The sequence below is a fragment of the Manis javanica genome, chromosome 12 (genome assembly GCF_040802235.1).
Source record: "Manis javanica isolate MJ-LG chromosome 12, MJ_LKY, whole genome shotgun sequence".
NCBI lineage: Eukaryota > Metazoa > Chordata > Mammalia > Pholidota > Manidae > Manis > Manis javanica.
The window spans coordinates 47,889,056-47,901,752 of NC_133167.1; the positions used below are offsets into that span (position 1 = coordinate 47,889,056).

At 32.8% G+C, this 12,697-nt stretch overlaps 1 protein-coding gene across 1 annotated transcript in view; it reads left to right on the forward strand.

The window, feature by feature from the left end:
* BOLL (boule homolog, RNA binding protein) overlaps positions 1–12,697 on the forward strand; it is a 65,526-nt gene that overhangs the window by 14,088 nt on the left and 38,741 nt on the right. The window contains 3 exon segments of the mRNA XM_073218578.1: positions 3,852–3,923; positions 7,597–7,644; positions 8,413–8,541. Coding sequence (XP_073074679.1) covers positions 3,852–3,923; positions 7,597–7,644; positions 8,413–8,541 — 249 coding nt within the window.

Consider the following 12,697-nt stretch of genomic DNA (forward strand, 5'->3'; position numbering starts at 1 on the left):
TAACAGCCATGTAGCTGTACTCAAATTTAATAGATGTTAACATTTTGCCATATTTATTTAAGTTCTTTTATTAGGGGGCAATAAAATATGATAAATTCAGGTGAAGTCTCCTCACCCATTCTCTTACTCTCTTTTTCTCCTCAGAGGTAACCAGGATATCCTTTTTGCCCATTTTATATCCTTAAACAATATATTGTATTGCTTTGAGTGGTTTTTAACTACCATATAAATAATCTTTTTCCTATGCAGTATTATGTTTTGAGACTAAACCATGTTTATCCTAGTATATTTAGTTCACTTATTTTAATATTGTATAATATGTCATCATATGAGTGTATATTCCCTATGGATGGGCATTTAAAGTTTTTTTCACCTCAAGACTACATACAATGAACATCCAGATCTTATACGTATTGTATAAGAGTTTGTCTAGGAAAGTCATCTTCTAAGATTTTTGCTGTATGTCCTCCAAATTTTTTTGAAAAACTGTGAATGCTGTCACTAATCTTTAAGTTGGTATCTGAAATTTATCATAAATCTAAATAATTTACACACATTATATTTAGATTTGTTTTAGATTTATTTTATAAAACTTTACAGGTATAGATTTCATTCAAGAATGGAAGATGTCCTATGTGTGGTGATAGATGTTAACTAGAATTACTGTGGTTATCATTTCACAATATATGCATACACTGAGTCAGGTATTGTATACCTGAAATAATATAACATGTCAATTATATCAATAATAAAAGTGGGAAATGTCTGCTTTACTATAACTCAGTTAGCAAAACTAGTAAAAAAAAACTTAGTTTCTACTAGAAAAATCTGACTTTAAGTTCAAATAAATGAGTTAATATATATCATAGTGACCATGATGTAAATTAATTTTGTTCCCTGGATGTAATAAGGTACTATTCTCCCCTTTATGTTTCTTATACAAGTTCTTTTTGCTTTTCTATTTCTCAGGGGCATTGTCTTCTTGAATTGTCTATTTGTTTAATGCACTAGTGGAGTTTACATTTCAGAACAAAACATTATAGCAAGATGAAGAATGAATGAAAAGTGTGCCTTTCATAGTGAAGGAAAAGGGTAATTGTGAAAGAGATTTTCAAAGAAGAAACGATAAAACACAGATACATTCACAGATAGATCAAATCAGGAAGGTGTACATAGGAAATAATGACCTGAAAATTAATATTCTTAAACCTAGTCATACCTGTGTACCACTGGAAATTTTTTGTATATGCCTGCCTTGGTGTAGGCTATGATATGTGTGGTAGTAGAATTTCATATTCATAGAGTATACACAGCTTTGACGAGATGTTGCCAAATAGCTTTCCAAAGTGTACCAGTTTACACTTTAGCTAACAGTTTATGAGCGCTACAGTTTCTCCCTAATCTGCCAACCCTTTAATTTCCGAGATTTTTATGTTTTTGCCAATATTATAAAATACTGTCTTGTTTTACTTTCTATTTGCCTAATCACTGGTAAGGTTGAACACATTTTCATATATTTATTGACATTCCAGTTTCTCCTATGATCTGCCTCTTCATTTCCCTAGTCTATTTTCCTATTGGGGTTACTTCTTTTTCTTGGGTTCATTATATGAATTTTGTGGGTTGTGTCTTCTGGTTTGTGGTGTGTCCTTTGTGGGTTGTGTCTTCTGATTTGTGGTGTGTCCTTTAGCTTTATGGGTTTTTGTGTGTGTGCCATACGCGAGTTTTTTGTTGTAATGTTGACAGATGTTTTTGTTCATGGTTGTTAAAAAAACTTATTGCAGATATTCTCCAATTAAAAAAATACTGTAATGTTGCTGTTTTTCACATCTAGATGTTAAATCTGGAATTTATGTATTAACTAATCCATCGTCTTCCACTCCTTTGAAATGAATCCAGTCAAATGCCAAGTTTCCATGTTTGGGAGTCTCTTTCTGGTCTCTGTTTTGTTCCATTGGTATATTTATTTGCCCTGCTCAATTCTGTTTTATTCCTCTTGCTTTAAAATGAGTCTTAAAATCTGATAGGACAGTCCTCTCACTTTTTTCTTCAACAGTTTCTCATCTGTCCTTTAGTCTTTGCTTCTACAAATACAAACTTTATAATCCAGCTTGTTCAGTTCTGTGAAAAGCCTTTGTTGGATTTTTATTAGAATTACACTAAACATATAAATTAATTTGGGACATTTGGTATAATATATTTAGTCTTTGCTTCTATAAATACAAACTTTATAACCCAGCTTGTTCAGCTCTGTGAAAAGCCTTTGTTGGGTTTTAGTTAGAATTACACTAAATATATAGATTTATTTGGGACATGGATGGGGAATATATTGAATTTCCCCATCCATAAACATTTATTAGGTCTTCTTTTATTTCCATCTGTCAATAAAATTTTCTTTATAGGTTTCTTTAAATCACATTTCCTAATAGGTTGTGGCTGCGACACTTCCAACTTTTAGTTGTTGATACGTATCCAATCACTTATGTTTCAGTATACTTCTGTTTCTCAATTTTTTCCCTGAGTTCCTACACTAGCAATGTCTCTGCTACAGTGTTTATGCAATAACCACTGCGACCTTGTTCTTGAAAAAGGAAACAAGATCAGTGATTGACTGTTAAGCTTTATGTATTTATATATATAGTAGGTTTTGGAAGATACTCGTAACCCTAACTAGGGTTTCTTAGCATTATAGTAGACATTTGGGGCCAGATGTTTCTTTGTTGTGGAAAGCTGGCCTGTACATTAGAGGATATTGAGCAGTGTCTTAGCCTTCCCACATTTATGAAAACTGAAAATATTGCCAAACATTCCCTATGGGAGCGAAGTTGCATCTGGTTGAGAATTAGTGCCCTAAATCAATTAAAGAAGTTACTTTCTATTCTGTTTGTTAAGAGTTTTTATCATGAAAGGGTATTGAATTTTAACAAATGCTTTTTCTGTATCTACAAAGATAATCATTTTATTCCTGTAATCTGTTACTATAGTAAATTACATTATTCTAATGTGAATCTGAGGTACAATTTTATTAGCATATGAAAATTGTGCAAAACTATATTTTCTTCAGTTTCTGGGGAAGATGAACATTAAAACAAACAAGACAATGTAAATTAGATCCCATGTTAGAATTTTAATTGCCATCATTAAAGCCTAATCTACCTATCTTGTAATATAACTTGCCTGTTTTATTAATAATTTGGTTTTAGATAACCTACTTTAGGGTTTAGTCTATTGCTTTGAATAATCAAGTGTTGCATGTGCTTTCTTCAAACAGAAAGCACTTGTTAAGTTTTTTGGATGATTAATTCATTTAAATGTCTAATAAAATAGAATTTGACAAATACATTGGTAAATATGTATTTTTTTAAATTAAATGTTTAACAAGAATAGGATGTTGATTATTTGTAAATAGTGGGAAATCGGTGGCAAAGTCAGATATGATTATTTATTCAATTCTAAATTCTATGTAAACATTATCTATTGCTGGTCTCCATTATGGAAATAGGCAGCACCACCTTAAGTCCAGCTGCCATTTCTTCTAAAATACTTTCTTAGAACTGTATTCTCATAATTTTCGGACTAAAAGCAACTTTTCTGGTGGTCATTTTTGCATTATTATGGAAATGAAACCAAATGGAATAGAAATACTGTGATAGTTTAATGGATCTAAGTGGAATTGGTAATAATATCAGTAAGGGATAAAAATGACATTTCTGATCACAAACCATAAGTTTATGTAAATTGTTACAGTAAACAATTTAAGATGTAGGTAACAATTTGAAATAAATTTTATAATCAACTATTTTAAAGAATTTTGCCTAAGATAACTTTTCTTGTTTTCTTTTTCCTTATAGTCACGTTCTATATCTAATTCACCTGTGATGGTAGCGCAGCCCATTTGTCAGCAACCTGCGTATCACTACCAGGTAAACATTCAGTTACAATGAAAATCTTTGGTACCTTCAATCCTTTTTGGGATAACTTGCATTTATTCTTTCTCATACAAATACCCTAGTAATTAAAAACAAATAGTTAAGCCTTGATAGCAGTATTTTTTTTTAATGAGGGAATTAAATAATGTCGTAGGAGAATATGGACTGTTTGCTTCCTTTTACCAAATGTAATTAGGTCAGTTTTGCTTCCCTGACTAACATTTAATCTTAAAAGTCTTTAGAAATAATTCCCAAAGTAAGATACAGGTATTAGGCTACAGGCTGGTTTTTTAATCTTACTGCTAACATTATGTCAGTTTCTTATTACTATATTTAATATAATGTAAATTTAAATAATTAATATATTGTGATTTATATTAAGAAAGCCTCTTGCAGTTAACCACTCTTTTCACTGATTCTTGTGGAAGATTGAAAAGAACTATAATCTAATACCACTTTGGTGTTTTATAAATAAAGTGTATTTGTTTACAAATTATCATATTTGTTTATGTATTGTCTGTGGCTGCTTTTGTATTACAGTGGCAGAGTTGAGTAAGTTGAAACAGATATTATAGCCTGCAAAGCTTAAAATATTTATCCTCCGGCTCTTCATAGAAAAAGTTTGCCAACATCTCTGGTCTGTAGCATTCACAAATAAAATCACATTCTTTCATACCTCTGGCATAAATAGTGGAAGAGAATTTGTTTCTTTTTTTTCTCTTCAAACTTTTAAAATAGACCCACATGAAATGTTAAGGCTACTAGAGTTCTTTTTAGTATTAGACTGGGCTTTGGAGGTGGGAGTGTTACTTATTTTTAATTCCATTACCATGCTGAATATAAAACGAATGTGTTTCCTTAACTTACTAAAAATGAAAGTGACTTAATGGCATTTATTTAAAATACGTATGTAGCATGACTTTTCCTAAGTTGCCTTAGAATTTTGGCAGACGTCCCAAAGACAGAACACTAGGCACCAGACCATTTAACATGACACACGAAATATTGTGAAACCAATTGTGGGACCCTTAGGTCATCGTCCACCTTGAGCACATATAAAGTAAGGATGATCAGGAGATTGATAGTGAGGCTTTGTTTAATGAGAGTTGTTAGAATACCGTGGCATTTCCCCTTCTCCTCAAACAAGTGAAAAGGACTTCAGAGAATGACTGAGAAAGCTAAATATTTGTCCTTGAAGTTTGTGAGATGGTACTGCTTGATCCTGACCTCTCCTAAACATGTCCAAAGAAGAAGCTGGAGTGATGTGTGGAGGCAGAGCCAGGAAAGAAGGCTCCAGTGGGAGTGTGTCTGCTTGATGAGGTTTACATTTCCCAGGACCAAGATGTGAACCTCAGAAGAGACTCTCCGAAAAACATTAAAGTGACCCCAGTTCACCTTACAGAAAGAATCTGTATGAGGAGACTTAGAATCAAGGGCTAGAATTGCAATCAGTTCTCAGCAGGAAGCTCGCCAAAGAATCTAGTGAAGTGTCTAAATGGAGACTTTGGACTCTGTCACACTCCCAAAAAAGTCCTCATTTTTACCAGTGGTGACAAAGAACACCTCTCCACAGTGTTTTCAAAATGGCAGGGGTAAGGAAGAATAAAATTGCTTTCTGCTTTTGAGTCTAGCTCCTTCTTCATTAATTGATTACATAGAGCTGTAGCTCACTTGACATAACTGTATTCTGAAAAGCTTCTAATAACTAATTTTATACTTTGACTCTCGTTTTCTGCTTGACACAAATTATAAAACTGGAAGTATATTACCTAGATATACTCAGGAAAGATTTTGGTACCAATTTATAACAATATTTTGCAATATAAGAAATAATTTCACTTTACATATTTCTTTCCAGTTGTGTATTCATCATTATTCTGCCCTTAAAATTGCCACTCTGATAAGAATCTTGCTTTGCTTTTTCTTTTTACAAATTCTTAGATGGATAGCTTTATCAGTTTTTGTTGAGTCAGATGAGGTAATGCATGTATTAATCAGTTTATTTCAGATTTTGTATTGAAATAAGAAATTATACATTTTTCTGCCTTTTTTAATATAGCATATAAAACAATACAGACTTCACATTATCTTGGTCATTATATAGTGATGTCATCCATCAGCAGTTGAAGTAGGCAGCACTAAATTTGCAGTGATTTGATTTAGATGGTAGATCCATTGTGTCTTGTTCTCTTTTCTGTTTTTTTACTTTACTGTTTACTAATGAGAAAAAAACTATTAACAATGGAAAATATGTAAAGAATAAACCATTTATTATGAGGAAATAAGACAACCAATTTAAGAAATAGTCTATCTTTTATATTGTCATATTACATTAAGTACCTTAAATAATTTGACCCTTTTTTAAAAATAGCTGTTTTATTTCGAAATAATTCACATACCATACAGTTGAGTGGTTTTCACTAAATTCACAGTTGTGCAATCATACCACAATCAATTTTATCATTCTAATCACTCCACCAAGAAAACCTTGCTCATTAGCAGTCACTCCCTCTCTTACCCCCTTACTCCCAGCGCTAACCAACCAGCAGTCTACCCTCTGTTATTATGAGCTTATCCATTCTGGATGTTTCATGGTCTTTTGTGACTGGATTCTTTCACTTAGGATAATGTTTTCAAGGTTTATCCACGTTGTGGCACATATCAGTGCTTCATTCCTTTTGACAGCTGAATAATATTCTATTATATATTTTGTTTATCCATTTATCAGATAATGGACACTCAGACTGTTTCCACATTTTGTCTATCGTTAAAAAATATCTCTATGAATATTCCTGTACAAGTTTTTGTATGGACATACGTTTTCATTTTTTTAGGTCTTCTACCTGGGAGTGGAATCGTTGAATCAAACAGTATCTCTCTGTTTAATTTTTTAAGAATCACACTGTTTTCCAAAAAGGCTGTACCATTTTACATTCCCACCAGCAGTTTTTATGAGGGTTCTAATTTCTCTACATCCTTGCCAACATTTACTTCTATCATTTTGATTAAAGCCATCTTGGTATCACATTGGTGTTTTTTGATTTCCATACCCAAGGTTAATGATGTTGATATCTTTTCATATGCTGCTGACCATTTTATATATATTCTCTGGAGAAATGTCTATCCATATCCTTGAGCCATTTTTAAATTTTTTTTTTAATTAAGGTATCATTGATATACACTCCTATGAAGGTTTCACATGAAAAACAATGTGGTTACTACATTCACCCTTAATATTGATCCAGGTTATTTTTATTATTGAGTTATAAGTGTTCTTTTATATTCTAGAAACAAGATCCTTATCAGATATATAATTTGTAAATATTTTTTCTCATCCTGTGAATTTATTTTCACTTCACTGATGGTGTCCTTTGCAGCACAAAAGTTTTTAATTTTGATGAAGTCCAACTATTTTTTCTTTTGTTGCTTTGTTGCTTGTGCTTTTGATGTCATAATTTTTTTAAATGCCTAGTTTAGTCACAAAGATTTACAACTTTTCATCTAAGAGTTTTATAATTTTAGCTCTTATATTTAAGTCTTTGATCCATGTTGAGTTAATTTTTGTATATGGTTTGATGTGTAGAGGTCCAGCTTCTTTTGCATGTAGATATCAAGTTTTAATCCTAGTTTATAACATGGGTTTTGTATTTTTTTTCCTTCATTTTAGGTCCCTGCACAGTGTCTACCAGGCCAGTGGCAGTCGGGTGTTCCTCAGGTATTAACTTTTTCAATGTATTTTTGTGAAGACTGCTTGAATTTTAAAGTCATATTGAAGAGAACTAGATTTGAAACCTTCCTCTTCTATTTATTAATTGTGATACCTTTGGCAGTTCATTTAATCACTGTATTTCTCAGCTGTCTCATTTTCAAAATGGAGGTAATGATACTATACCTATACAAGTTTCTTCGCATGATTTTTGGGAAGATCAAATGAGTTCATGTAAATGAAAGCATTTTAAATAAGTGGTGTATAAACGTGAAGAATTACTTCTTTTACTATTGGTATTGTGGTAAAATTTAGCATTTTTCTAGCTTAACTTCAGATTTTGCTTCAGTTTGACTTATGCTCCTAAATAAGTACTCCATCTCCTAACTTTTAAAATCAGGAGTTAACAAAGCTTGTTTAATGACATTTCCCCCTTCTATGGGAAGTCACAAAGTTGAAAATAGATGTATGTGCCAGTTTAAATACCATATATTATATTATTACAAACTTTAATGGTGATATTAATATATAAGATCTGAGTTTATGAGTGTCTGAAGCATTAAGAACTTTTAGTACTTACACTGATAAAGTTCTTTAATGACATCTGCACAACTTGAATTTATAACAACCCAGAGTTCCTTGTTAATTGGCAAATACCTCTGAAAAAGAACCTCTGGAAAATATGAAACAAGTATTTCTTTCATCTTTTGGGTAAGTCATTTGATTTAACTGAAATAACTAATCATATTTGAATTAGAAATACGTTTTGTATTTTAGTTTCCTGCCTCTTCTGCTCCTTTCTCATACCTGCAACCTTCTGAGTTTATTTATCAACCAGTGGAAATAGCACAAGATGGTGGCTATGTTCCTCCTCCACTGTCTCTGACGGAAGCTTCAGTTCCAGAGGTATGTATTAGTCTCAGAGTAATTTATCTCTAACTACCTCATCTGAACATACTTGTACAAGACCCTAATTGAAGCTGTGCGTCTTACATTTTCTTGGATTAATTAACATTTCTTCACCTTTTTTATGTTTAGGGATGCTTCATCTTGGACTTCTTCACTAACTAGTTCTGAATCATTTCTCAAATCAACTGTACTCCACTAGGCTAATCACTGACTTGATCTCTTTGAAAGAGTAAGATACCAAATGCTTCTCCTTCTGGTTTGCCTGTCAATCTACATTACTACTAACATTACATCAATTAAAAACATATAAGAATTAAGTCAAAGAAGAAAAAAATCTAAATCTCTTCCTTTAAAAATGTAAAACAAGTGTATTTTATAATTACATTGTAAATATCATCTCCAGTGTGTTTGGAATTATATTCTTGAACCATTACTAATAATATCACTATGTGCCAGGAACTGTACATTGTATGTTTTAAACCAGTGTGGTGAAAGATTAGGAAATTAGCACCCACCTCCCAATTTGAGTGCATTGTATTATTTTTTTATATTGCCAAGATTTATAACATTATAATTTTGTTCTGGAACAATAGTTTCCACATTTGGATCTTAATGTTTACCATCAATAGTTTTACTAGGATTTCTCTGTTCTTTGTCTCACCTTCCATTTATCACTTGGTTGACTGACTTTGCATGTTCTCTTTATTTAAAGAATGTTTATGGACATTACATTCTCTGAAGTGTTCATGCGTATTTGCTCAACATGTTTGTGTGTGTAGATCTGAAAGAAATTATGACTAGCTATAAAATAGCTGCATCATGCCTGTGTTAGTTTACTAAGGCTGCCAGAACAAAGTACCACAAACTGTATGACTTAAACAACAGCAAATTTATTGCCTTACTGTTCTGGAGGCTAGAAGTCCAAGATCAAGGTGTTGGCAGAATTGGTTCCATCGAGGGCAGTGTGGGAGAGATCTGTCTCTTTGGTCTCTCTTCCTAGCTTGTAGATTGCCATCTTCGTGTATCTTCACTTTATCCTCCCAGTCTCTGTGTCTAAATTTCTCATTTTTATAAATATACCAGTAATTCCTGATTATTCCACCCTACTACCATACTTTAACATGATTACCTTTGTAACGACCTATCTCCAAATAAGGGCACAACTATGACGTACTAGGTATTAGGACTCAACATAAAAGTTTTGAGGAAACACAATTCAACACAAAACAATACTTTTTTCTCTTAGAACTTCTCGTCTACTCTTTTCTGGTGTTGAGTATATTTGTAAAGAAGTTTGAAGCTAGCCTCATTTTCCCCCTTATGCATAATTGTTTTAAGATGCCTAAAAAGTCCATCTTAACTTAAAGTCACTTAACCAGTATATGTCTGAGAATTTCTAAGTCTGTATAATATTTTCCCCAGGACAGTTTTCACTTTTGATTTTCAGACTAGTTTTTACTTCAGGATTTTTTTTTTTCCTGTTAGAGCTTTGAAAAAATAACCCTTTATTGCAGTTCTGTTTCTTCTTCAGGAACACCTGTTATGCATTTGCTAGATCTCTTTTGTCTCTCATATCAGTCATCTCTCAGGTAAATTTTTATGGTACCTTTTTATGTTGCTTTATACACGTTTTCAAGACAACTATGACTATTTTTTTTCTTTGTGCTTATTAGTCTGTATTTTATGACTAATGAGGCTTTGATCTCTAATTTATTATCTTTTTTGTCCCAAGCCCTGCCATTTTGCTTATATCATTGTCTAAAATGTTGTCTATTGGTTTAAAATATCTCCTTTGAGCTCTTTTTTAGAGATCATGTTATTATAATTTCTTTAAATTTCAAAAGATTTATATTTATCTGAACTTTTCCATTATTTCCTGTAGTCATTTCTCATCTTTTTCTTCAACCTTTTGCTTTCTCCTTGACGGTGTTGGAGAGGATGAAAAGAGGTGGTATCCGTGCTTAAGTCACTTGCTTTTCCTTCCCATCTTTACTTATCTTTAAATGAGGTCAGCTGTTTATTGATATACGAAGTGCAAGAAGCAGGCTGTTGTCTCAGACATCGTACTGCTAAGTCTGTCATGTCTCCTGCTTGAGGTGCTCTTCCCTCAGCTTTCAACATTCCGGAGATTATTTTGGCTCCTGCTGAAGTCCCTTTTATCACAGGTTTTCTGGTTTGGGATATAGTTGGAAATTGCTAATTCCCTTTACACCTTCAACCTGCTTCACCTCTAGCAGCTTTGCTCAGCTATCAGGCAAGGTAGTAGACAACAAAAATGGTGAAAACATTTCTCCTTCAATTTTACCTCCGCTGCTATTAGGTAGTGTAAAATTGAATCTCTGAGGTACTCCCTTCTTCTGCCTTGACCTGATGCACCCCTACACTTGAGACTCATAACAAATCTTTTTAATAGGTCTTTCAGAACACTGAACTTTAAGAACATGTGTATCATGTTTGATGTCTGAGGAGGCTTCAAAATACTTTCTTGTATTGGTCCAGATTGCATTGCATTTGACAGACATTCTATGTTGTGGTTTGGGGATCATGGGCATTTCCTTGTTTAATTGATGATGGCATTTAAAAAATTTGTCTTTTGTTCTTTTTGTTGTTTTTCTGGTTTTCAAGGAGTGAGGTATTATCTTTTAGCCAGAATTGACTCTTGGCATTAAACCGTGTTCTTACACTGACACCAGATAGTTTATCATCAGGTTATATTCACTATTTAGTGGAATCTAATAAGATTTTTCTGGAAATACTGCTTATGTTAGCTTATAGCTTGTACTATTAATTTCTATAATATTTCCATACAAAATGATACGCATGCTTTCAGTTTAATATTGTTGCTGGTAGAAAGTATAGTCTAATATATATTAATGGGTAGAGTGGGGTGGTTTGTATTTCAAGTGTTTTTTCTCTAAAATTAAAAAAATGCAGCTTATTCTTGTAATTTTTATAATTAGGTTTCCTAAATTTACATAACTGGAAAAAATATATATGTATATGTTAGCATCATCTCTCACATATTTCAAAGGCTATTTCCCCCTTCATTTTTAGAATTTAGCTTTGCCTTCTACTTCTCAAAGTAGAAACCACTGTATCGAAACCAATTCAGCCTTCAGTCCCCAACATACAAACTTACATGAATCGTATGATCATGTTTTGCTTCTTACATTTTTTTATTGACTTTCAGTCTTGTCCAAGGTTGTTCCTGCCTCTTTGCTCTGGAAATTATCGCTTCCCTTTTTCTCACAGCACTCATTCCTATTAACCTTTTTTTCCTTTTATATTTTAAGCCTTTTTCCTTCTGCTAGTTCATAACTTCACTACTTACTAGGGTGGTACTTTATGTACTTACTTAACCCTTCACAGTCTTGAGTTTCATAATTTGTTAAGTGAGGGCATCAGGAAAATCTGTTTTGCAGGATTGACGATTAGAGTTGTGCATACAAACTTCTTTGTATAGTGCCTAGCACCTGGTAAGAGGCAATTATTATTCTGGGACACATCCCACCACCAATGTCTTAATTCTCTTCAACATTTCAAAGCCAGGCTTGAAAAAGTAGTCTATATTCAGCATTTCTACTATCTCATAACCCATTCACCCCTCACCTGCTGAGTCTGTTACATTTACTTTTCAGATGAAACTGCCTTCAATAAGGTCCTCAATGACTCCGTAATTGCCATATACTTTCCTTCCTTCTTAATCTTTTCTGACCTTTCAGAGTTACTGGGCATACTTCTTGAAATTCTTCCTACTCTGGTTTCCACAATACTGCTGTCTTCTGCAAATCCTTTTCCCTCCTTGTATTTTGCTTTGTAAGCTGATCTGCTCCCCATAATTTCATATTTGATTCTCCATTCTTTCACCCTACATACTCACTCTGATGTTATCATACCTATGTCTGTAGCCCCAGTCTCGCTCTTTAGTTTTAGATCTGCACATTCAGTACAATGATAGCCACTACCCACATGTGGCCATTGAGCACCTGAATGTGGCTAGTCTGAATTGAGGTGTGTTGTAATTCCAAAATACACACTAAGTTTTGAAGACATAGTATGAAAAAGAGTGTAAAATTTATGAGTAATTTTATATTAACTACACATTGATATGTAGTATTTCATATATATTGGTTTAAACAAAATATATTAATAA